At 39.1% G+C, this 27,656-nt stretch overlaps 2 protein-coding genes and 1 pseudogene across 2 annotated transcripts; 1 reads left to right on the top strand and 2 right to left on the bottom strand.

Moving 5' to 3' along the window:
- The first annotated feature begins 16,937 nt into the window (after positions 1 to 16,937).
- On the top strand, positions 16,938 to 17,402 carry LOC116124354. Its single transcript, XM_031410073.1, has one exon. The coding sequence runs from the start codon at positions 16,938 to 16,940 to the stop codon at positions 17,400 to 17,402; it is 465 nt and encodes a 154-aa protein (XP_031265933.1).
- Positions 17,403 to 23,063: 5,661 nt separating this feature from the next.
- Positions 23,064 to 23,847, bottom strand: LOC116124360 (uncharacterized protein PAM68-like). The gene has a single exon (XM_031410079.1). It carries the CDS (start codon positions 23,792 to 23,794, stop codon positions 23,264 to 23,266), a length of 531 nt encoding a protein of 176 aa, XP_031265939.1. The 5' UTR covers positions 23,795 to 23,847; the 3' UTR covers positions 23,064 to 23,263.
- Positions 23,848 to 25,386: 1,539 nt separating this feature from the next.
- LOC116124353 lies at positions 25,387 to 27,085 on the bottom strand (annotated as a pseudogene).
- Between the last annotated feature and the right edge of the window lie 571 nt (positions 27,086 to 27,656).

Genomic DNA, 27,656 nt, shown 5'->3' with positions numbered 1-27,656 from the left:
TCAGACGAGTCACGTAACACATTAAGAAATATTTCACGAATGAACGGCTGTCTATTAAATATGGACAGGAATCCACATATAAAGACGTCTGTCTATAGTTTAAATTAAAAAAATTTGATAACAAAAATCATGGACGTCCATCCATATATTATGGATGGACGTTCCTACTTAGTGGACGGATGCCCAATTAAGTGGGAACGCCCGTCCATAATTTATGGACATTTGTGCATTATAAATGGGTAATCATTCACTAATCTGGATAAATTCTTATACTGAAATAATAATAGACTCTCGTCCATTTACTATAAACGGAGTCCATAATTGTTTGGACGCCCATTCAACAAATTTTAAAAATAAAAGATGGACGGGTGTCCATCTTTAATATTAACAATTTTAAATCTATTTAATGCTCAAATAATAAGAGAAACAAAGGATATACCAGTATTGAATGCAAGCATTAATTGCACCAACCAACATTGAATACAATACAACAAGTATTTAACTCATTTTGTGTGTAAATTTTTTTGGCCAAAGTCCATTGCACCTATTTCTTTACTTTATTTTTTATTGCAGATGGCGGAACCCTTAACTGCATTGATGTATGCAGTTCAAGTGATGAACTTCCTTAAGACACTTATATTGAGAACACTTGTTTCCCTATTTAATGAACGGAAATGTACGAGTATCCATCTAAGAGGGACACCCGTCCATTACTTTTGTTTTTAATTTTAACAATGGACGGGCGTCCCTACTCCATTGAATATGGACGCTTATCCATAATATATGGACGGGTATCCATGATTTTTGTTTTAATTTTTTTTTTATTTTAAACAATGGACGGGTGTCCATTCTAGGTGGACGCCCATCCATTGTTATTTTCTCATGGACAGGAGTCCATTTAAAATGAACGATCGTCCAATAATCACGAACGTTGTCCATATTTGATGGACGTCCGTTCATTCGCGAAATATTTGTTAATACGCTATGCAGCTGCGTCAACTCAGTTGACACGTCATTCGGTGCAAAATTTCCATGCAGGTCTTCGGTGTCCATAGCATTATTGATGAAGAGATTACTTCATTTGTAAGGTTTTCATAGGCTGCTTCAATAGTAAGGTTTAGAACTAAGTTGTCATTTAGGCCGCCTGTCATCTCATAAAAAAACTACTTTATTGGTAAGTCTCTAATAAGGGTGGTTTGTCAAGCCACGTGTCATGCGATGAGAGAATTACTTCATGAGTAAATCCACCTATGCAACAGTATAAATAAGGGCCCCTCACCCAAAAGAAGAGATCCGAATTTTTATTTTTCTCAATAGCTAAAAGCAAATGTCTCATTTGAGAGCAAATAGTCTTTTGTAAACACACCAAAACACACTAGAAAAGCAATAAGATAACAGTAAACATATGATTTGCTTTTTGCATTCAAACTACTTTAAAAACTATTTTTGTGTTCTCTTTATTTATTTACTTGCATTGATATTATTTCTCTCATTGGTTCAACATCATATTCTTGGTCTATGATAAACCCTTGTGCGAACTTCCATGAAGGTTCATGGACTTCTCAATGGTGTAAGAAATTGTAACAACATAAATCAAGAAAAAAAACAAAAAAAATTGTCACCGGTTTGATGATTAATGCATATGACATTATTCTTAGTCATATTTATTGTTTTCAAATATTCTTCATTTTCTCACCTAGTCACCTTATTAGTAAATCCTGATACGAGGAAAAGGAATCAAGAACAAGAAGCAATATTGTTGCCGAAACAAAGAGACAATAAAAAGCGATTATCTCAAATGTGATGTCTTTCAACTTAACCACTCCTAAGATCTAATTTCATCACAATTACTTATTCCCATTTTACATTTATATTGTGTTAGGGCCAAAAAATGTCCTCAGCCCAAATAGGCCCAAAGATGAAGACACCTTCAACAAAGCTGAAAGCTCAGGCCCAATTCCGATGGGGCCCAAATCAGAGTTATGCAAATGAGGCATGTTCGGTATGCTTTCCCAATTCCTCACCATCTGGACCTAGGCCTTTTGATCCTAGAGCACCTTCTGGACTTACGATCAACTTGGAGCCCACAGTTGCCTACGAACTACAGTACTACTTGAACTCTACTAAGGAAGTCAATCACTATCCTAATTTGTCTACAGTCCGTATCCTAGGCGCATTAGGACTCCCTTTCTTACTGAGATAAGGGAGCCAAAAGCTCCACTCTTTCAGAAAACCACCGCTGTAAGGACTCCCAGTCCCACCGGGATTCGAAGACCTTACAGTCATTATTTAAACAGAGGCCAACCCTCTCACAAGGGATGAAGACATTACACCTTTAGACCCTGGAGTTCCCACTTGAGAACTTCGCATTACAGCCATAGTCACAATCCCCAACTAGACTTTCGGTAACTTTTCTTTTCCCTAACCTTCACTAAACTAGCCTCATTCAGCCTTACTGACTTAAGCGTTAGAGTGCCTACGGCAAACACTACCTTGGTGTTTTTCGTCTGCCTCATGCTTGTTTCCTTACGTGTGCAGGTGCAACAGATAGTTAGTGGCCTCAACCTCACAGGATCAGTCCCTATTTCCGTATAGGTAGATTTTTGCATCTATAGTTTGGCACCCACCGTGAGGCCTCTGGCAATCATTCGTCTCACAAACCTTGCTACGTAAAGAAATTCTCTATGGTTGAAAATTCTGATAACACTAATCTTGGCCTCGAGGCTAGATTGGAGGCTCTAACCGCCCTCATGCAACAGTACTCAGACAAGGTGGCCGCAGTGGAAGCTAAGAACACCACCATTCGGATCGAAAACGCCTTCATCAAGGCCGAAAACTAGTCTCTAAAAGAGAAGGTCAATCAGTTTTATGATCTTGAGCTTATTCCTTGTCAGGTACAACTCAATCGATTCCACGCCATAGTTCCGTCTATGCAACAATTCTAAACTCTAGAGCACAGACCCACGCCAACTATGTTCATCATTAGTTGACGATTCAGCCCTGACTCATAGTGAACGGGGGCTTCCAATAGAACCATTCTCGGTCAATCCGCTTCAGACATGAGATCAAGGCGTCCAAGTGACAGAAAGCCTGCTACAACAAGAACCACCCATTCTCGCCATCTCGTCTCACCTTCAGTCAACCATCCCTACCCAAACCCCACTCGGCCCGGCTCATCCTCGCGGGTCGAGTGGTCCCCTACTCGTTCAAACCATCCCGCTTAAGTCCATCCATCCATCCATCCTAATGGATCGAGCGAATTCCAAATAACCCCCTTACAATTCGTGTGAGGCGAAACACCCGATCGGTTGCAATGGGAGTCAGCCAACTGGAGGGAATGAATGGGGATCCAGGCTACCAAGTAGCACATGACAGAATGATCCGTCAGGCTACACCACGCGGATTGACCTAACAAAACGCATCGAGTACGAATCATGTGGCCAACCGAGTCAATCAGGATAACCTAGCTGTATTCGCCTCTCCCATGGAGCAGATATTGGCCAAAAGACTAACCGACATAAAGGCAGTGATGAGGCGCATACCAGGAATGTCAATCCCTACCAAAAAGAGCCAACCTCACTACTATGTCGATTCACCCTTCGTGGATGCAATCGTGCTAGCCGAGATGCCACACAAATTCATCATCCCTAACATGAAGCCCTATGATGGCACAACGGACCCAGATGACCACATAGCCTCCTATAAGCAGTGGATGTTTACCATCTCGATACCTCGAACATTGAGGAAAGCCTACATGTGTAAGAGTTTTGGTTCAAGCCTCTCCGACCCAACTCTTCAGTGGTACACTAACCTCCTAAACTGTTCAATCAACTCATTCGCCTAGCTGACCGACACCTTCTTTGAACAATTCGCCAGCAGCAAGAAACTCGAGAAACTATCGACCAACCTGTATATAGTCTATCAGAAGAGGGGGGAGCCACTGAGGGAATACATCAACAGATTCAACAAAGAAAAAATCTTCATCCCTTCCTGTAACCCAGAGACGGCAGTAGACGCCTTCAGAAAGGGTCTCCTCCCAGATGGAGAACTATACAAAGACCTAACGAAGCTCGACTGCACCATGATGGAAGACGTTTTAGCCAGAGCTGTGATTCAAATAAGGTGGGAGGAAGATGAGATGAACCGGATGAGGCATGCCAGGTACGACGACCGTCACCAAAGGTGAAATGAAAGAATGCTGGAGTCCAGATCGATTGAGCCCTATTACCAACCCCCTCCACGCAGTATGAACAAAGTCAAAAAACCATATGACCGCCAGCCAATTAGAGCCGACAACAGACCATCTGGATCGAGCCAATACAAAGTTTCAAAGTACAACCTTAACGTCGAACCAGCCCAGGTCGTGGCAATCATGAAAGGGATGGGACCTACCATTAAGTGGCTGAACAAGCTCAATCCCGAAGTGAGGAAGGACACCACCAAGTGGTGCAAATTCCACGGTGACCATTGTCATAACATCATGGATTGCATCGCCCTACGGTTGGAAGCTGCAGCACTACTAAAAAGGAGACATCTCCGAGATCTATTGAATGATAAAGAGAAGAATACAGTCAGCTAGAGAAGCTCGAAGGAAAAATCTCCACCTCTATGAGAACCTAAACCAAAGGGGTTCTGCTCAATTATCTCTAGAGGGTCGGAGATCAGTGAGGTCAGCTATTCCTCAGCCCAATGCTACGCCCGAGCCAACCATCAACATGAAATCCGATCCATCCATCTGCCCTCTCGATTGCACATCAACCAGGTAATTCAGTTTGAAGATGACGAGCCAGTCACCCTGGTCGCCCCTCATCACGATGCTCTAGTCATCTCCCTCTAGATCTTCAATATCTTGGTCAAGAGAGTATTCATAGACCGGGGATCCTCGACAAACAATCTCTTCCTTGAAGCAGTGAAGGCCATGGGACTGGATGAAACAAACATCAGCAGACGGCCAACCATACTGGTCGGGTTCAATTCTAAGCAAAAATACACCATCGAAGAAATCGCTCTACCTATTTACACCAGCGAAGCCAACAAGCAAACCATTTTTCTAATGCTCGACTGTCCTTTACCATACAACATCATCTTGGGTCGACCTTGGATCCACGATATGCGAGCTGTTCCATCCACCTTCCACCAAACTATAAGGTTTCTAACGAAATGGGGAGTAAAGGAAATCAAGGGCGATCTTAAGGCTTCCAGAGATTGCTACAAAAACGTCTTCAAAAGCAAAGGTCATGCTTCATAGCAACTATAGTCTCATCCAACCCCTCCGACCGAGCTAGATCAACCATCTATAGGAGAGTTGGATGAAGTGCAGATACACCCGAACGACCCCGAAAGGAAGACCCAGATAGGCTCATGCCTCGGGCCCGAAATAAGAGAGAGACTCATAGAATTCCTCAAACAAAACCAGGACTGCTTCGCCTAGTCCCACGTAAACATGACAGGAGTTAGCCTAGAGGCAATGATCCACCACCTCAAAGTAGATCTGGATCACCCCCTAGTGAAGTAGAGGCATAGGAACTTCGCACCAGAGCACAACCAGATCGTTAATAATCAAAATCTAAGGTAAAGACAAAGTTTCTCACTAGTCACTTGCCAGGTGTATGGAATCTCGCCCTAGCTTCTCTCCCCGAAGACCTCCTCACCCCTCACAAAAAAGCACCGCTCCTTCCAATTCTTGTCACTTGACCGAAGGTCGGTCACAAGGTGAGCCCGATCATGCCTAAGGTTGATCAGATATCAACTTTTGTCCTTGTCGTTTTCCTTCAGGAAATACGAATACAATAGCTCGTGTAACCCAAACATCACTTGGTTCCGCTCACAAAGGTCCTCCAGTGCCATCAGTAACCTCCATCTGTTCGGCATAATCTGAGATGGGGTGATCATGAAATGGTTCAATACCTCCCAAACAAGACGAGGGATGGGAAGCCTCAGCCCATCGTGAAACCATTTCTCGTAGACATTCACCCAGCCTTTCGCCTCCCAGTCGACCCGTTTGTATGACTGCGGCACCCTAACCTCGACAAATTCCGGAATGTGATACATTGTTCGGATCCGTCAAACATCATTGTCCTTCTGCAAGGGCGGGTAATCCCGGCTCAATATCTCACTGCCAGGCCGACTCATCTCGTTCTTGGAGCCATTACTGGTGGAGGGTGAACTCTCAGAATCACCAACTCTATCAGAGTCTTCCCTACTCCCCCCTGCCTATCCGACTCATCATCACTCGGGGTGGCATCACTCGGGGTGGCACCACTCGGTCCAAGGGCAGCCACGTTCACCCCAGTCGGTATACCGATTGGAACGACCCCACCTTCGGGCATCATCACCATGGTTGGGGCATTTTCATACTCATCCCTAACTTCTGCCTCAACCCCACTCGAGCTACTCGACCTTGACCTTGACATTGAGCACTCTATCCATTCACCCCAGATGACTGACCTCTCTCAATTCAGAGCCTAACTCCGTTCTAAAGCTTCACTTGCCTTGAATCACCGACTGGTTACTCTTCAAAACAATAGTACCCAACCCTATATTACCTTTGGCTTGGTCTGGGAGACCGAATGCCTGCTCGACTTTGCCTTACCGTACAATTCTCTTACCACTCGGTCAGGATGACCAAGTGACAGGCTATTCGCAAGTGTACGAAATCACGCAAGTAATAAAGCTCGAGTAAACGAGTGTTGAATCCCAAGAGAACTACCTACCAAGTACCAAACTAGTCTATTTTATTACTATTTGATGAAACAGAATCTTAAGAAGGAATTTAATGAAAAAGATAACAAACTAAAAATTAAACAAAGGCAGAATTTTATTAATACTATGGTAAACAAATCAATATGACTAAACCTAGGGCACAGATTTCACACCAATTTAATCCTATGCATTGACAATTATTGCTAACCTAATTAAGCTTATTCTAAAGGCCAAATTCCCTGATATTCCACTAACTTTCTCTCGAACAATTAGCGAATTAACCCTTAAGCAACAACCCAAAATATCCCTAAGTTGGATTTAGGAGTTAAGAGATCATTAAGTTCTATAGAATTTACCGGACCTCACAGATCGCGGTAACCTATCTCTAGCATTCGCTCAATCTATGGTTTTACTACCTTAGACAAATCAGGTTTCATCTCTCGATCTCAACCCAACCCATGATATTATTCAACTCTCGGATCCTTAAGAATTGAAAGCATTATGCACAATAATAAAACTTAGAATTAAATGCTCAATAAGAATTAACAACAAATTAAATCAACACATATTCATAAATTGGGCTACATCTTTAGCCCTAGAAAAAAGATTTAGTTCATAATTACAGTAATGAAAACAACCATTGTATTTAATAACATGAGTTCAAGAAAGAAAAATAGAAAAACTTCCCTAATTTGTGAACGAGAATCACAAGAATTCCGATCTCCAAAGTAGTAGCCGTCTTTTCTCCTCCTTCAAATCTCCCTTAAAACTACTTAGAGACCCTTATTTATAGTACTAGGGTTTGGAGGTTACTTAGGAAAGAATTAAATGCCTTCACCATTCAGATTCGGACTAGGAGAATGTAATAACTTAAACAGGCCCGTGACCCATCGTTGTGGCGATAATAACCGTCGCTGTAGTGATTGTTCTTTCTGTCCAATGAGTCTGTGATCTTCAGAATTTGGTAAAGTCATTAACACAAACTTTGTAGCTCTCTAAATAAGCTTTCCAACGCCATAAGAATCGTCGAATTCAGATTTCTACAGCTGAAGTTATGATCCAAACAGCTAAGCATGCTCATCTTAAAGAATTTCCAGATTTTACGTTGTATCTTTGACGCATCACAACTTTGTCATTGCAACTCCGATTCTTGCACTGTTTGTTCCTACTCGTCATGAATTCCATCGACATCATTCTTTTTCCTTCACATATTGGCTTGAACCTGAATATACTCAAAATACACCCATGATCCCGTAAAAGGTATTTATGAAATAATTAATTCAAATTCCACAATTTAAACACATTTTTCCACAAATAATCCAATTAATTAATCACTAACAAAATATATACTTTCAAGCTCTTATAACCAAGCGACCTATGTACCCTAACTTTTCTCGACAACCAAAACTTAACCTAGACCCCTTCACTCGACTCGGTCAAGCAGACCGAGACGAGCCGAACCGAGACACCCCATAACTCGGTTTTGTCTTCCACTCTGTCAAAAATCCAAACACTTCAAAAACCAGATAAACCCACTCAAATCACCCTAATCTCTCTAGAAACCCAAATACAAATACACCCCGCTCCACCAGAAACACAAACCACAGTAAAACTCAAACAATCAAACCAGTCTCTTTATAAACGAGAAAAACTTGAAAACCTTTTTCTTGGATTTCTTTCTCTACATACCCGAAATCACCTTAAAATGACACAAGACTATCCTAGAAACAAACCAAAAGCAATAACAAAATTCAAAAATCAGAAAGAGATGACCCAGAAGAAGCGATTACAGTGAAAAAGTGCCAGAAAAATCCCAAAGTCGCTAAAGTATTCCCTTGCAAAACACTGCAAAAAAAGAAAAACTCTCCAGTTTCTGTTAGGAAAGATGAAGTATCCCCCAAAAGGTTTCAGACATTGCATCTAATGACTATCCCATCGACAATCCACATGGCAAAACTTGTTTTGCCCTAGGCGAGTTGACTTTTCAAATTCCTGCCCAAACGAATGAAGAATCTCCACTGCACACGTGGAGTGGATCAACGCATGCTTAGAAATTGCGATCTCACGCAAGTGCCACACTGGGTCACGTGGCTGAACCGACCGAGTTGGCATGTTCAAGGATACCAATTATCTGGGGCCAAGCCAACGCATTCTAGTACTTCACCCATTCAGGACGCCCTCCCGACTGGGCTTCGAGACTGAAACCGTTAACTTCGCCTTTGGGCCCTGAGACAAGCATCGCGAAAGCTTAAAGTGCCAAGCCACTCAATCATCACGGATGGGCGAACTAGTCACGATCGAAATACCAAGGGAGCACAACTTCATGGAATGGTTCTCGCGCCCACTCACGCAGCGTACACGAGTGAGGACACCTCCAAGGGACAACTCACACACCCAGCCATTCGCCCCGACATTTCGAACGAGTACACGTCATGGGAGGCTTTACACACCTTCCCACTCAAGAGGACGACTAATGAAGGTATTTCGAGAAGATTCTTTCATGCTCCCCTCGACTCGGTACATTGGGTGAGTCCAACGGGTCGACTCACTCCTCCACTCGGTCGAATGCACCGAACGTGACCATGACTATGTTTCACCTGACTCAGTACATAGGTACCAAATGCCCCATCGACAACAAGAGTTTACCATTCGTTCCGGGATAGAGAAGTAACACATTTATAAGTTCAACCGGTCAGTCGCGAAGGCCGACCAAATACACTTCCAATGTCTACTCTCTAAGCTAAGTACTCCTTAACTCAGAAGGAAGGGGGGGGGGGGGGGGGGGGGGGAAACTATTAAGGCCAAAAAATGTCCTCGGCCCAAATAGGCCCAAAGAGAAGACACCTTCAACAAAGCTGAAAGCTCAAGCCCAATTCCGATGGGGCCCAAATCAGAGTTCTGTAGATGAGGCCCATTCGGTATGCTTCCCAGTTCCTCACCATCTGGACCCAGGCCCTTCTGATCCTAGAACACCTTCTAGACTTACGATCAACGTGGAGCCCAAGTCGCCTACGAACTATAGTACTACTTGAACTCTACTAAGGAAGTCAATCACTATCCTAATTGTCTAAGGTCTGTATTCTAGGTGCGTTGGGACTCCTCCTACTGAGATAAGGGAGTCAAAAGCTCCAATCTTTTAGAAAACCACTGTTATAAGGACTTCCAGTCCCACGGGATTCGAAGAACCTGCAGTCACTATTAAACACAGGTCAGCCCTCTCACAAGGGACGAAGAATACACCTTAGACTAGAGTTCCTACTTGAGAACTTCGCATACAGCTATAATCACAGTCCCCGACTAGACTTTCGGTAATCTTTCCTTTCCTAACCCTCACTAAAAGCCTCATTCAGCCACTGACTTAAGCGTTGAAGTGCCTACTGCAAACACCACCCCGGTGTTTTCCGTCTGCTTCACCTTGTTTTCTTACATGTGCAGGTGCAAAGATCGCTAGTGGCCTCAACCTCATGGGATTAGTTCCCCTTTCGTACAGGTAGATTTTTGCATCTACATATTGTTTCACAAGTAACTCGTATATGAATGACACAGTTTCATTTGCATACATGAAGGAAGAAGACGAGCCCTTTAAGGTATTTTTGATAAGCATTGATAAACTTTCTCTTCACATCCTATTATCATTGGCCTCAATAGCAACGCCATGCCAACATATAATGCCGATGGATAGGACTTTGGAGTCACAGTGGATCAAAGAAAGTGGCATGGCGTTCTTTGTTTTCTTTTTTTCTCTTTTGACCTGAAGCTGGAAATGGCCTTCAGTGCTGGTACTGTAAGTACTTACCAAACTGAACTGAGCCATCTTGGAAAAGGTCGGTGGTCGGCCATATAGATGGGTCAATCAAATTCAAATGTAAGTGAGTGGGACTAGCCCGGACACAGCACATTAATGTTGTTTAATGTTTTCGGCTAGTGCTCAAGGTGGGAGATCCTTGTACAATATGATTAAACACCCTGTTTATTGTAACAGTCTGCTGTCTCTCTGACGTGTTATCCAACATTATTATCCCAATCTCTTCAATATCAAATTGAGATATTATTGTGGATTTGTTCTGTAAAATAAATTGGATATTATTTTGGATTCCTATATCTTATATTAGTAATTTTAGAAGGTAATACCATTTTGTCAATAAGTTTGAGTGATCAATAATGTTTCGATATCATATAGACTGAAAATGATTATAGTTTGCGATTCTAACTTTTAGCATGATATAAAAACCCTTTGAATACAAATTTATATAGCCTCTATATTATTTAGATACATATATCTTTTTTTCTTTTTTTTATGACTAAGGATATATGGGTCAATTTGTGTGTTCCTCAATTAATCTTTTGAGACCTTGAAATTGCTGGTGGAGAAAGAGTTTAGCTAGTGACCACCCCCATTAGGGGTTGAAGTGAATCGAACTCAAAAGTTCTTGAGTAAATACCTAAGAATCTTAATTGCCATTCTGATAGTGTAGATACTATATCTCTCTCCATTTGTTGTCCATCTATACTATATTAAGGTATATATTGAAATATTAAATAAGATTAAATTTAAATCCAACTTAAAACAATACAAAAAAACCAGGCTTTGGGGTTGTAACGATAGGACTGGCCCGACTGGGTCTGGGCGGGGAAAGTGTAGTTTTGTTCGGGTGTCTGTGTCCTTTCACCCACTAAAGTGAAAAATATAAAAGTAAATAAGAATATATCGGTAAAGAAACTTTCTTTCTCGTACCCTTTCAAAACTTGGAATTTCGCGCAAAAGGGTGTATACTTAACCACGTCCACGTTTCTATAAAAAGCAACGATACAGATTTTCTCACTTTCACACACGCATTTGAAGGATTGGCCCACTGAGTTGAAAATAGATACTCGGTGTTTCATTATCAGCACCAACAGAAAAATAAGAAATTTTTCGAGATCCAATTGTCAGTAAAATAATGAAATATAAAGGGTAAGTTGCAATATTCAGATGCCCAGAATTGATCCGATATAAAAAAAACATAAGTATATCACTCACTTACTGTTAGTGTGTATGGTCCTAGTCTTTAATGTGATTTGGCCGTGAAAAATGCCGCAAGAATCAGAATATTACTCCATACTTAGCCCTACCAAACTAATAAGTTGAGATTAAGAAAACTAGGCAGCTCGTCATGTCTGAACCCATGTGAAATCAACCTTATAATATTATATATCATCAGATGTGAGTTCATCTTCATAATCACAGCACACAATTTGAGAATCTCTAATTTTTACAATCTTCAAAGCAACCACTGAAGTATTTTATGTTCTTGAGTTGACTGGATGTTCCCTACACGTGATGGAAAGGGACCAATTCATTAAGAGAGACGCTTCCATTACAAGTTTTTGTGGCTTGTTTGTCCGCTTTATCATTCACTGATTGATTGCGTAGACGAAGACTAGATTCAGTCAACTAGCTGTGGACAGTCCTTGACTGATAATAGTTACTTCCAGGAAGGAGATAATCTGTACGTTATTAGATAAATCGTTTAAGCTTTTCTTCAAAAGGTAAATAAAGCCGACGAATGCTTCTTCCAGGTTTCTACAAATAGGGGCTTTTGAACTTTCTTCTTGGTCCAACTATTAATTGGTTTCTTGACCATAAACTGTTGTGTCGTTAATAATTATTGTTTAATAGTAGCTTCGCCTCAGTTGACTCGTGACTCTTTTCAATATAAATTATAGCTACGGTTCATTCATTTCACCAAGTCCATTAAGCTTCTTAGGCCTTCTCCTGTCTTCTTCTTCTTCCTCTCTATTCTAATATACTTCTTTATCATCTTGCACGTTCAGAATTCGGGGTTTGATCTGCAACTTTCTTTCAATTAAGTTCAGTTCAGGTCTCTCAAGACAGTAAAAATGAAGGTGGGTATTTTCTCTTTGCCCTGGGTTCTCTATCTTTCAGGCTCATGCTCTGTTTATAAGGTTCTAATTGTATTCGATCCTTTTTTTTATCACAGAAAGCAGTGTTGAAAGTAGAACTACACGATGACAAAATAAAGAAAAAAGCCATGAAGACAGTCTCTGGCCTTAGGTATGAATTTAAGCTTCTTCTTTTTGGTTGGAATGAACTAAAATGAAAAACCGTAAATTTGATCTGTGCACTGTTAGCCAAAGGTGAAAAATTGACCAATATGAGTTGCTGTGTGGTGTAATTTTACAGGGGTTGAATCAATCGACATGGACATGAAGGACAAGAAATTGACGTAATTGGAGACATTGATCCAGTAAGTATAGTGGGCAAACTGAGAAAGTATGTCACACAGAGATAGTATCGGTTGGACCAGCAAAGAAGAGAGAAGAAAGGAAGAGCCCAGAAAGAAGAGCAAAAGAAAGATGATAATAAGAAAAAGGAGAGCCTAAAAAAGACGATGTAGCCGAGTCATCAGGATATAAAGCCATAATCCTTACATGACCACACATTATTATGTCACAAGTGCAGAGGAAGATCCTAACGCCTGTGTTATCTGCTAAACTTTTGGAGTTCTGGAAGAATTGACAAGGAATCTATAACAAGAGGAAATCTTAAATTTGGTTCTTCTAGTAAAAAACAATTAGATATGCAGAAACTGTGTGTGGTTCATATGTACAGTAGGCAATGATGGGTTGTTCTCTTTCATGTTTGTTGCGGTGGATCTGGTATTATGAATCAAGTTTTGTGGCGAGCACTTGACTTTTGTGCATAACTGTTTTGAATAGCAGGTTCTGATTCTTTTAACATTTTCGGCAGACATAATTACTGAAAAAGCTTCAGCAAGAACAAAAATATTACATCATTCAAACAACTTAGTTAATGTGTCTCGTTTTCCGCTCCGAGTAAACTTGGATTCATTCACTGAATATGTGATTCAAAGAATATGGATATCCCCAAGAGGTCTAAAGAAGATAGATCATAGGTGCCCATCTTTTTGGACAAAAGGATGGAACAAATGCCCAAAAGGGAGCATGCATGCTCCAAACAAAGGAGGGAGATGGGCATAGGCGTCCTAATGGAGCTCCCAGGCTCAAACTAAACAGAAAAAAGAAAATAGGCAAGAATATGCATTTTCTTAACCACCTCTGATAGTTTGACGGTTCACTTTGGGGTTTTTGGGTGTACTACTCAAGAGATCCTGAATTTGAATTGCTGACTACTATTAATAAGGGATAACCACTAAAGGTTTATTTGATTGTTAACTTCAGGATCTCAAGGGATTAGCTCAGATATGCACAAACTGGTTCAAATCGATACCAAAAAAAAAAAAAATATATATATATATATATATATATATGCCTTTTCTTGTCCTCTGTATCTGTAGTTGTAGCGATCAGCCGGCTGACTTGTCTTGCATTATAGATTTTCACGCACTACGTTACAAACTGAAGCTTTCTATAGTTATCATCTTTCCTTCCCAATCCCATATTCTTCCCTTTCTTCTCTTCAAAATTTACTTTTAATGTGGGGTTAAAGGCATTAGAATTTGGACAAATTAGTGATAAATGGTGCCCCCATTGCCAGTCTCTTTCAAGTTATTTAAGACTCTTGAAAATCTATGAGCTGAGGTCACTCCAACTATATCATTAGAGTATAATACGCAAAAAGCCAACCCAAAGGCTTGGATTACGAACAAGTTGCTTTCAAAAAAGTTAGAAAGCAAATAAATGGCCGTCTAAGTCGAAAAATTAAACTTGACTACTTCTCTCGACTCTCTTGTATCTTTCTAAGCATTTACTTTGATGAAACGTACTTATCGTAAATCAAAGTAAGGCGGCCAGAGGATTTTGATGAATGAAGCGTACTTATCGTGAATCGAAGTAAGGTGGCCAGCCAATCCTCCACGTAGAGATAATTCTTCAAGTGGTTTCTTACATGACGCCCCCCTTTTTTTAATTTCATACACTTTGAATCATTAGAATAAGATTCATGAAGAACTCAGATAGGAAAATCTGTTTGAATTTAAGGTTTAAGGTTTGCTTTTTTTAATTCAAGCAATACTTTATTCTATAGTGGTATTAAAGATATCCACTCTAAACTTCTGATCCAAGTCAAGGTCCTAGAGTTTGAAAGACTAGAAAAATACGCTCTTAAAACTAAAGACTGAACCCCAATAGGTTGTCTGGTTGGTCTGGTAGGGGTGTTAAAAAAAATGCAAAAACCGAATCGAATCGGTAACCAAAACGGCTTTTCAATTATCCAAAAAATTGGTTCGGTTTCGGTTCAAGGAAATACATAAACTGAATTTCTGGTTCGGTTTAAAAAATTTATAAAACCGGTTAACCGTAAAACCGATTTTCACTTTAAAATTAAAAAACCCTAAATCCCCAAATTTATTTCTCTTTACTCTTCACCCTTTACGCATTTCTCCTTTCTTTTTTCTTTTTTGTCCTTTTTTTTTTTACACAAAAATTGAGGTGGGCAGGGACTGGTCCCTTGCGGGCCCAGGCCCATTTGGGACTGGTCCCAAATGGGACCAGTCACTCATGGGCCTGGGACTGGTCCCAAGCCCATGAGAAAAACCAGGACCCGGACCAGGCCTTAGGCCTGGTCAGGACTGGTCCCATGGGCCCAGGACCGGTCCCATGGGGCTTGGATAATTTTATTTTCTCCCCTCAATTTTTTTTTTATATTTTGGGGGCAAAACGAAATTTATAGGGGGTTTTTAGTATTTTTTTGGGGTAAAATTTTATAAATTTATAAATTTTTTGGACCTGGAAGATTTTTTTTTTTTTAAATTTTGTAAACTTTTATTTTATCCCTCATAATTTATATTTATTTTAAAATTAACAGGGCGTTTTATGTAATTTGGTAGAGGACTATATTGAAAAAATACAAAATTGGAGGAGGGCCCTTAGGCCTGGTCCCGTTTTGGGACCGAACCCTCCTCCTTAGGCCTGGTCCCGTTTTGGGACCAGGCCTCCTAGGTCCGGTCTTCTCAAGGACCGGTCCTAGGACCGGGTTTTGGAGCTGGGCTTTTGGGCCCGATCCCAAATGCCCAGCTCTACACACAAACACAGATTTTAGAATTTTGACTGAGATTCAGACCAAGTAAGGTGAGGAATATAATCATATGGAAGTTAAAAACAAAATTAAACAAAATAAAAAATAAATTAAAGGAAAAACTGGTTATAATGAACACTTCTATGACCTGATGGTTAAGAAGGTTTGCTCTCTTCATTGTCTTCCTAGGTTTAAACCTCTTTGGGGTCACCTATTATATATTTGTAGTTTATCTTGGAAAATTGGGTTTAGTTGAAGTGCTTGCAAGCTGCTTAAACACTCCAATCATTAAAAAAAAAAAAAAAAAGGCTAATAAACTATTAATTTTAAAAAAATATTTTTTTTTCATAAAAATGAGCGAATTAAGATAAATCACCAATTTTTTTTATTTCGTGTATAAGTGAATCATTCCTTTTATTCTTACATAGATTAACATCTACTAAAATTAAGAATTTATCCTAATAATTTAAATTATAGAATCTGCACTACTAGACCCAAACCCCAAAAAGTAAATGCAGTTATCTCTAGTTTCGAAAGAGCAGGAATGTGTTGTCACCATGATACGCTTTCCTTAATTAGTTTTCACCAGCTGTACATATACACACTTTCTTATTTAGTCAGAATATGTATTAATAGTTGTAATTTAGGCAAATATTTCTGTGGTAATTTAGGCAAATATTTCTGTGGTAATTTAGGCTTGATTCTAGCCTTGTATATTGCACATTTGTGCCTATATAATGAGAAGAAATCCTCACTAAGAGGACATTGAATCCAATTGACATGGTATCAGAGCTAGGTTCCTAAGTTACAAACCTTTCTCATGTGGGTTTTCTGTTTTTTTTTTTTTTCTTCTTGGTGTTTTTGGTCACGTTGAGCTTCCTCTTGGGTGCTGTTGGCGTTGTTTTTGGGACTCCTTGGTATTTTCGTCATTGTCTGAGTGTCTCTTAGAGTTTTTCGACGCATTCTGGGTGTGCTTTCTTGGTGGCGCATCTTTGGTTCTGAGGTTGTCAGCCGTTTCTGGTGGTCTGTTGCGTTTGTCGGCAGTTTCTGGTGGTTCCTTGGTGGTGATCGATCTCTTCTGGGGTGGTTTGGGGTTTCCATTTTTTTTGGGAATCGATTGTTGATGTGTTTGGGCAGGTATCATTCCAGTTTTCTTTTCTAAAATTGTTTGGTTGATACTGTTTGGGATTATTCTTGGGCTATTGGCTATTTTTTGTTTGTGTTTAATTCGGCTATCATGTCTTCTGATTTTATTGCGGTGAAATTCACGGGTAAGAACTATTTTGCCTCGGAATTTCAATTTCGTTTATTTGTTATGGGGAAAGAGTTATGGGGTCATATTGATGGGAGTAATAAGGCTCCTATGGATGTTTCTAAACTAGCTCAGTGGCAAACCAAAGATGCTCGAGTGATGACATGGATTTTAGGATCAATGGATCCTATTATTGTTCTTAATCTAAGGCCATGTAAGACTGCAAAATCTATGTGGGAATACTTAAAAAAAGTATATAATCAAGACAATATTGCTCGATGTTCTCAATTAGAGTACGAGATTGCTAGTTATACTCAAGGTGATCTCTCCATTCAGGATTATTTTTCTGGATTTAATAATATTTGGGGAGAATTTACTGACATTATTTATGCCAAGGTACCAGAAGATTCTCTCTCAGTTGTGCAGGAAATTCATGCGCAAAGCAAGTGAGATCAATTTTTAAATGAAGTTACGACCTGAATTTGAAGCCACTCGCTCTAATTTGATGAACCGCAATCCCGCGCCATCTTTGGATATCTGTTTTGGGGAGTTACTTCGTGAGGAGAAATGACTTACCACCCAGGCCACTTATCAGCACAACAAAATGATATCCAATGCAGTGGCTTATGTTGCTCAAGGAAAAGGCAAGGGACGGGACATGCAGAACGTTCAATGCTTCAGCTGCAAGGAATATATGGGCATATTGCTACCAACTGTACACGGAAATTTTGCAACTACTGTAAGAAGCCGGGGCACATTATTAAGGAGTATCCTACTCGTCCCCAAAATCATTAGGCCAATGCTTATCAGGCTACTGTGGATTTCGCTTCTTCTGCTACTCCTAGTGCTTCCTCTGCTCTTACTCTAGAGAAGGTACAACAAATGATTATTTTCGCATTTTCAGCCTTAGGATTGCAAGGTAACAGTTCGCTTTCTCCCTCATGGATTATTGATTCAGGTGCATCTAATCACATGACTAGTTCTTATGATATTCTTGGCAATGTTTGAACTTATACTGGATCGACACATATTCAAATTGCTAATGGTTGTCAATTACCTATTCATGCTATTGGGGATGTTGATTCAACTATTAGAGATGTTTTTGTATCTCCTCAACTTTCTACCAGTCTTATTTCAGTCGGGCAATTGGTTAATAATAATTGTGATGTTCATTTTTCTCGTGATGGTTGTCTTGTGCAGGATCAGGTGTCGGGCAAGATACTTGCGAAGGGGCCTAAAGTTGGACGTTTATTTCCTATGCATTTTTCCATTCCTGTTGTTATTTCATTTGCTTGTAATGTTGTGAATAATAAGTGTGAAGTATGGCACAAACGGTTGCGTCATCCTAATTCTGTTATTTTATCTCATATAATAAACTCTGGTTTGTTGGGTAATAAAGATCAATTTTCTTTTCCTCTCTCTTTTGATTGTTCCACATGCAAATTAGGTAAAAGTAAATCTCTTTCTTTTCCTTCTCATGGTAGTCATGCTAACCGCTATTTTGATTTAATTCATAATGATGTGTGGGGAATTTCTCCAGTTATCTCACATGCAAGTTATAAATACTTTGTTACATTCATCGATGATTATACAAAGTATACCTGGATCTATTTTCTTCATGCTAAATCTGAGGTCTTATCTGTTTTTCAACAATTTACTGCTAATGTCGAGACTCAATTTTCTTCTGGTATTAAAATTACGAGGTCTGATTCCGGGGGTGAATACATGTCTCGTGAGTTTCATGATTTTCTCACACAAAAAGGCATTGTCTCTCAGCGTTCTTGTCCATATACACCTCAGCAAAATGGTGTTGCTGAATGTAAAAATAGACATTTGTTGGATGTTGTTTGTACTCTTTTGCTTCAGTCATCTATTCCTCCTAAATTCTGGGTTGAAGCTTTATCTACGGCTGTTTATTTAATTAATAGATTGCCATCCAATGTCTTGAATTATGAAACTCCTTATTTTCGTCTTTATAATCAGCATCCTAAATACCTTGACATGCATACTTTTGGTTGTGTTTGTTTTGTTCATTTGCCTTCTCATGAACGACATAAATTATCTGCTCAATCTGTTAGATGTGCATTTATGGGTTATAGTACTTCACACAAAGGCTATGTTTGCTATGATCCATGCTCTAACCAATTTCGTATTTCCCGTCATGTTGTGTTCTTTGAAAATCAGTCATTCTTTCCTTCTCATGATAAGTCTTTGCCTGAGATACATGTTTTGCCTCATTTTGATGACTTGCCTCCTTCTATTGAACGATTCAAATCTGGACTTGTATATGAAAGACGACAATCTACTTTGCCCCTTCCTGAGCCTGGCCCACCATCTGAACCTGTTCAGACTGAATTGTCTACAGGTGATCCGAATACTATCCCAGTTCCTCGTCGCTCGACCAGAGTGTCTCATCCGCCAGACTGGTATGGTTTCTCTGCTACTCTGTCTACTATTCCCATTCCATCCGATTATTCTAAGGCAGCTAAACATGACTGTTGGCATGAGACAATGGTCGAGGAACTTCAGGCTCTTCAGGATAATCATACATGGGATGTTGTCCCTTGTCCTCCTCAAGTAAAAGCTATTGGTTGCAAATGGGTCTATTCTATCAAGCTGCGTTCTGATGGAACTTTGGATCGGTATAAGGCTCGGTTGGTTACCCTTGGCAATAGACAAGAATATGGGGTGGACTATGAGGAGACTTTTGCTCCAGTTGCCAAAATGACTATGGTACGGACTGTCCTGTCTGTTACTGCATCCCGAGGTTGGTCTCTTCATCAGATGGATGTCAAAAATGCATTTCTTCATGGTGATCTCAAAGAAGAGATATGCATGACCCTTCCACCTGGTTTGTCATCATCTTCTTCTTCAGATGTCTGTAGGTTGAAAAGATTATTGTATGGGCTGAAATAAGCTCCTCGGGCCTGGTTTGATAAATTCCACTCCACTTTGCTCCAATTTTCATTTCAGCAGAGTGCATTTGATTCTTCTTTATTTTTCTGCAAGATATCTCTTGGCATTGTCTTTCTTTTGGTTTATGTTGATGATATTGTTATTACTGGCACAGACTCTAGCTTGATCACCCGACTGCATCAACATCTTCAAGCCTCATTTCATATGAAGGACCTTGGTTCTCTTACATACTTCTTAGGCTTGGAAGTTCATACTGATTCCTCTGGCATTTTTTTGAATCAGCATAAATATACCCAGGATCTGATTGCATTGGCTAGTCTTCAAGATACTTCTTCTGTGGATACTCCTATGGAATTAAACACGAAGTATCGTCGGGAAGAGGGTGATCTCCTTTCCAACCCTACTATGTATCGACAGTTAGTGGGACCTTGAACTACTTAACCATTACACGTCCTGATATTTCCTTTGTCGTATAGCAGGTTAATTAGTTCATGCAGGCTCCACGTCATCTACACTTAGCTGTCGTTCGTCGTATCATTCGATATCTTTGAGGTTCTCCTAGTCGTGGCCTATTCTTCCTTACTGGGACTCCTCTTCAGCTTATGGCCTACAGCGATGCAGATTGGGCAGGATGTCCTAATACGTGCCGATCTGTTAAAGGTTGGTGCATGTTTCTTGGTGACTCTTTGATATCCTGGAAGAGTAAGAAACAAGATCGCGTGTCCAAATCTTCTACCGAATCTGAATACCGTGCAATGTTTGCTAGTTGTTCTAAGATTCTTTGGCTTCGTGGCCTCCTTGCTGAGATTGGTTGTGTTCAATCCAATCCTACTCCTCTACATGCTGACAACACTAGTGCCATTTAGATCACTGCCAATCCTGTCTTTCATGAGCGTACCAAACACATTGAGGTGGACTGTCATTCCATTCGGGAAGTATTGGACACTCGTATCATTTCTCTTCCTCATATTTCTACTGACCTCTAGATTGCAGATGTGTTTACAAAGGCCATGACATGACAACGTCATCAGTTTCTTGTCAGCAAATTGATGCTTCTTGACCGACCAACATCAATTTGAGGGGGGATGTCACCATGATACGCTTTCCTTAATTAGTTTTCACTAGTTGTACATATATACTCTTTCTTATTTAGTCAGAATATGTATTAATAGCTGTAATTTAGGCAGATATTTCTGCGGTAATTTAGGCTTGATTCTAGCCTTGTATATTGCACATTTGTGCCTATATAATGAGAAGAAATCCTCACTAAGAAGACATTGAATCCAATTGACATGTGTTACTTGCCCTATAGGTGAAAAGATACACCGGTTAAGAATTGGGATTGACCATGATAGAAAATAGTAAATATCTTCCTGCTTTCTACCTTAGTTGGCAATTTTTTTATTATTATTATTATTTTTTTTTTTTGGAGTTCATATATACATATAGAATGCATTATAGATAGGGGTGCAGCTCAGCTCAGCTTATTAAATACTCAAACTCAGCTTGAGTTTAATAGAGTCGAGTCGACTCGAGTAAGACTCGAATCAGGTACTGAGCCGAGTTAGAGTCTACCCCGGCTCGGCTCAATTCGGCTCGTGAGTCAATAGTGGCTTGTCTAGGTTTTTTTTGCAAAAGATACAAGTTTTAGGTCTCTTTGTAATTTGACATTTAAAAGTTTAAAAAATCACAAATTAACCCTTAACCCAAATCGCATAAACGATTTCCCCAAAATCATAAACCTTATTTTCACATTATTAATCACTGTTTATGTTGTATAATTTGTTGATGTATTTTGATGAGATTTATGTTGATTTGGATGCAAATTTACCAAAAATTTGATCTGATTTGTGTAAAACAAGATTTGCAGGTTATATAAAAAGAAGGTCAAACAAGCCGTAATCGAGTTTGCGCTAATCGAGTCATAATCAAGCTTTTCGAGTCGAGTCAAACGAGCTTGAGTAGAGTCACGAGCCGACTCGATTATAAACAAGTCAAGTCACGAGTTGAATTTTCCTGACTCAGCTGACTCATGACTTGACTTGAACTTGTCTAATGCTTAACCGAGTCAGGCTCATTTAGGGTGATATTCGGCTTGACTCGGCTCGTTTGCACCCCTAATTTTAAACCTGAGCATCGGAGGTCTCCCTCCCTTTTGACTTTGTTAACTCTGCAAGATCGCTAGCTTAGCTAACCATTAATGATGCCCGTAACAATAAGCTATTAAAAATTTTAAAATGCCCATATCATTATTTTATCCTTGATATTTTTTAGTGTTCCAATTCAGTTACAAATAAGTGAGTAGTGCAGTGGATCCATCCTGATCATACTTAATGATGCTGTGTTGGATCACATTCATCAGCAGGTTATCCAGCAGCTTACTGACAGCGAGCCCATACAAAGGAAAAACCAGATAAAATTATCTGTTATTCTTCAATTTTCCCAAATTTTTGGAATAAGAGTACATAGAATAGATTAAGACAATCAATAAATCTTACCATCAATATATTTGCCAGCCAAACCAATCCCTTGGAACCAGATGGTCGACATTTTTTAAATTAATCTGCAAAAGTTAATTGAAAGATGAGTCAGGGAATTACTCTGTTCAACAATTTAAACCTAATTCAGGTTGGGAATCAGCAGCTTAGCTGAATAAGCTATGACTGAACTTGCATCAGATCAAATGCATATTAGCAGTACATCTTCTCACTGTTCAAAATTGAATTATAAGCAGATCAGGTTATATGGGCTTAGTTGCTACTAAGTTTCATTTTTGTATAGAAATCATAATAAGAGTCCAAGTAAAGTACTGGGCAAACGTTGTTAGAACCAGGATAATGACTACCAACTTCAAAGCATGTATCAATGCCACTTTCTTAAGGAAATTTCGCCTTTTTATAGTGTAAATAGGATCAACAAATTTCTTTAGGGTACAATAAAGAATCTGCTTGTGTTATGCACAAAACGGAAGCAAACTTGAGAGAGTTTGCATTATACTAGAATTGTAGTCTTATTTTTGTGTACTTTAACAGAAAATCTTACTTTTTATATAGAATTGTTGGTACAGAAAACACTTTTTAAAAAACCCTTTGAGATATGGATAGAACCTTTTGAAGGTATATGACCTTTTAAAGATATACATGACCTTTTGATAATAGACCTGTCCAACTAGGAAAATGTCTCACAAACGTTGCCTCCAGAGAAAACTGAAATCATTAAGATATCATTTTGAGATAGCATCAGATGAAGAAAGCAACACCCCAATCAAGAAACTAATGCTTCTAAAGGGTAGTAAATGCTCACATGGCTATGTTTCAGAAAAAGGTGTAAGACACATTACATTCAATTTTTCTTTTTCAATTCTACAATTGCATAATGTTTAATCTTTCAATTCTTCAGATATCTTCATTTTCTTCTTTCCACATCTCAACCCAATTCTGCTTAACTTCTTCTAGTCCAAGCACAGAACCCTTCCTCTCTTCATCCCAGCTGGTAGAAAGTGGCCCATACGCAATCCCAAGTGCAGACATTCCAAAAGTTATGAAAGTTGTCAACAGTGGAAGCCATAATGGCACATCCCATAACTTTTGCTCCTTCACCACACCAAATAAGTTGAGCAATGCTATACCAGTAGCCAATGGTACCCCAACAGCCACCAAGATTCTCACTATTATTCTTTCCAAAACTACCTGCGGAAGATGGTCATCATCATTTTCATTGTTGTTGTTGTTACTGGCATTTTCTTTTATGGTGGCTGGTGTTCTGGCGCCAAAGCCTTTGGCGTTGGCGTGTAGTTTCCATGTTTTTGTGGGTTGGTTTACTAGTTTTTGCATGGTTGTGGAGTGAATTACTGTTATTCCTGGACTCCATAGAGAAGGCTTCGGGAATTGAAGAGGTGGTTTTTGTGAAGAAAGTAGAGTGTTCATAACTTCCTTAAGCTGTAGATAGCTTTTCTCACATGCAAGTATGAATGTATGTTATTCTTGCTCATAATTATCTTATCCGAAACAAATGTATGGTGATTCTGATTCCTTTGACCATAAGATTTTTGGCTTTATCTTATGATATTTTGGGAAGATTTTTCTAGTTTTTATTTTCTGTAGATAGACCTTATTGTCCTCTCTCTTTCCCATTTTTTCTTTAAGAATGCTTTTTTAAACTATAAAAATAGTATCTTATTACAGGGAAAGCTGTTTTCAGTGCTACCATAGAAAGTAATACTAAAAATATGTTCTAAAAGATCTCTAATTGAAAGGAAACTCCATCAATGTATTCAATGAGCATAATTTTTATGGGGCGAGTAAATACAATTAGCCATAGGAATGAGAGGTATAAACAAAAGTGAAATTGGCTAAGTCATTTCAATATGACATATTTGCATGTTCATTTCTTACATACCCTCTGGCCTTCTCAGCTTGTCATATGATTTTCTTGAAACCTGCTAGTAAGATATGGAGTCAGCAAAATGCAGAAATACTTTTTAAATTTTTCCTCAAAACAATTGCAGCACCAACCAGCTTAAGCAAGACAATTATAAACTTGCTTTGAATTATATCTTTATAGGAAACCGGCATATGCATATTCATGGATAGTAAAGTGATCAAGTTACCCTTTGCAAGGATGGTGAACAGCGAGCGGGCTTGCAGGTATAATTGAGAATCAGGCGTAAGTTTTCCGGGGGATGAAGATAGAGTTGTCTTGTAAATGGTGATTGAATATATGGTGAGACTGGTGAACGCAGAATGGGAGAATGATGTTATATGAAGATAATGGAGAAAGGTGCGGATGCCGCAGGAGTTCTCCATTGACGAGAAGCAAACGCCCTCCAGGAGGTGATATTGAGAAGCTGGCATATTGATTTATTCTGAAAGAGTGAAATTAATTGACTTAGGGATAGCATGGGCAATGATAATACATTAGTGAATCTGAGGAAAAATAAAAAGGCAATTACTTGCTGTGGACATCAACGTATTCACAGTTCATCAAGTATTTCTTCCTGCAGAAAAAAAATTCAAGGATCAGGAAGCCATCCTTGTAATAATGGACTAATATATGAAAATAGGAGATTGTTTTAGTTGATCAATTACATAAGATATGCTCTTTTTTACCATTGCTCAAATATAGTATTTTTCAGTTATCTAAAAACTGACCTGTAGCAGTTCCTCCATAAACTCCTCTAGTGTTATGATTCCAGTGACCTCTTCATTTAAAAGGGAAGAGAATCCAATTCTTCTTTAGAAAGATTTACATAGCGTCGTTCCCATCTCTTTCAAGTACACAGGCAAACTGGTATTATTACTATTGAACTTTGAATATCAGTGTCGCGAGATAATCACAGAGGGTGAATTTATATAGACATCGAGTTCTCATTTGATCAAAATGATGACCACTTCCTGAAAACATTATGTAATAAACTAGATGCCACAAATGCTTTGAACTCTAACTTCATCCCCATTCAGAGGTAATAGATATCCTTTTAGCTTGCTTGATCCGTTTGAATTTGAATGAATATTTATCTCTAAGACGCTAGGCATGGCTTTTGCGGTTTCTGCAGGTTCCGCATATCATTCTTAACAACAACGGCCAAGTGGCTGTGACCCTTTTGAAATTGGTTTAGTATATCATAGAGCGGTACCGATCATGCACCCTATTGCGATTTTCAAAATTGCTCATATAAGCAGCTCAAATTAAAACATATAAATTTTATAAAGCTGTCAACATGATGGCAAGAAGTCAAATTATTTAATGTAACAAGAAAATGTCATAACTAGGAATTTCCGAATAGTAAGATCTCTAATCGTGGTTCCATCTTCAGGACGATACGTGATTAAATTTTTACCTATAAAATGATGAATGACAGTGCTTACTACTGTAACAAATATGCTTATTCCTTCAAAACCAATAGCAAGTATAATTCCAGCATCTTACCAAAATAAGGCCAATATATTGTGGGGTTCCTGAGTAGATAGGCACGCGACTAGTCCTTTGCTTATTATTAGTCCCATCGTTTTCCTAAGAGAATACTACTATGAGTTTGATAGGGTTTAGAATACATGCAGAGACAGGGAAGTGAAAGATCAATAGCCATACTCATCCAATCTAGAATTATATCAAGTGAAAATATCTCAGAAATTGGGGTCATTGCATCTTTGACTGTCTTCTGTGTCATGTCTAAAGCTCCATTGATAATTGTTGTTTCATCATGTGTCAACTCTCCACCTTTCCTGCCTAAATTTGAATACAGGAATTAACATCAAATAAATTTTCACCTTTCAGCTTCGGAAGAAGAAGTTTAGAGATTAGACACGAACCTCAGTTCCATGCATGTCTACCAGGGTCTGAGCTCTGCCGCCGAAGAGTGCAGAATGTCTTTTGCCGAGGAGCCAATCAGCAACTAATAGAGAAACCCCAGAAGTATTGAAACTAAACAGTTATATGGCTCGCATCAACTGTAATTTGTTGTATCTATCTTTAACATACAATGAAGCTAATAACTACCTTACTAATGGATAGAATAAAGGAAAGAGAACAATAACGATCAACCGAACCACAACGGACAGTTTGCACCAACAGTCAGTCCATACCGAGAACACACACGATTGAGGAATAATCTGACAACAAGTAAAGAAAGATATGAAAAGTTTTAACCATAAACAAATTGTAAAACACAATTTTCATGCCAAGATTTCCTCACCAAAGGCAAGAATGAGGGTGATGTATTAATATAGAAGCCCAAGCTGGAGAAGTGCATCACAGAAAATGGGCAAGGCCTTAGCAATTAAAGATAGAATTCAGAATTTTAGACCTATAGTTGAAAGATAACTAATTGTAAATTTATATGGCAAGTAAAATAAGTACCGCCAGTGCCAAGGCGTTGCCTATGAGGAGAGTACATAGTAGAAGATGCTGATTCTTAACAATGGGCAAAATCTTTGCTGCCATTAAGAATTTTTAAAATAAGTTTAAAATGCTTTAGAAGATGATTATAAATTTAGTCAATGGATTGAAACTAATAAATGATTATAATTATAATGACCTGCATTCTTTCGGTCTTCGGGCTGGCCAGCCTTCAGTAAGACCTCAAGATCAACTAAACTGAGGGACATGAGTCCCAGAGTGAGGCCTGACATGAGGCCGGCAAAAGACACAAGAGCCACACATATGACTAGATAAACCCAGAACATAGTCTCACAACAAGGCACGTCATTTGCAGCCATTGTGTTGCAGAAAGAAGAATAATAGATACAAGTATATAGCTGCAGAGAAAAAGAATGAAGATAGCGTGACTCAGTCAGTCTGGTATATATAGAATTTGCTTTGCTATAAGTTGACAGAGAGTATGGTGTTTCTTTTTTTGGATCAAATACAATGGGAAAGGAGAAATTACACCGACTGTAACGTCATCAGACACACAAAACCCAACCGCCAATATATAAATTATAAAAGCTGCATGTAATATATATCTACACTAGATATATATTACAGGAAAGATGACAATGATTCCTTATTAGAATAACTGTTGATAAACCATTAGAATTTAGAAATGAAAAATGCTCTTTCTAAAAGTTACCAATGACCTACAGCTTCTGTTGCTCTTTAGAACAGAAAGAAAACTGATTCTGCAGCGTGCATGCATGGCTCAAGTCATTCCATTCCATTTTAACTTAGAAAATACTACATAAAATATTCCATTATCAACAGGTGATGATGCTAATGATATGAACGTTGAAAAAGGTTTAAAAAAAAAAAAAAATGAAATACGGAGCAGGTGAAAAGAAGTCCTACACG

Source organism: Pistacia vera, unplaced genomic scaffold, assembly GCF_008641045.1.
Source record: "Pistacia vera cultivar Batoury unplaced genomic scaffold, PisVer_v2 Contig1514, whole genome shotgun sequence".
Taxonomy (NCBI): Eukaryota; Viridiplantae; Streptophyta; class Magnoliopsida; order Sapindales; family Anacardiaceae; genus Pistacia; species Pistacia vera.
Note: the sequence above shows the minus strand (reverse complement) of the source record. Positions and strands in the feature narration are given on the sequence as shown.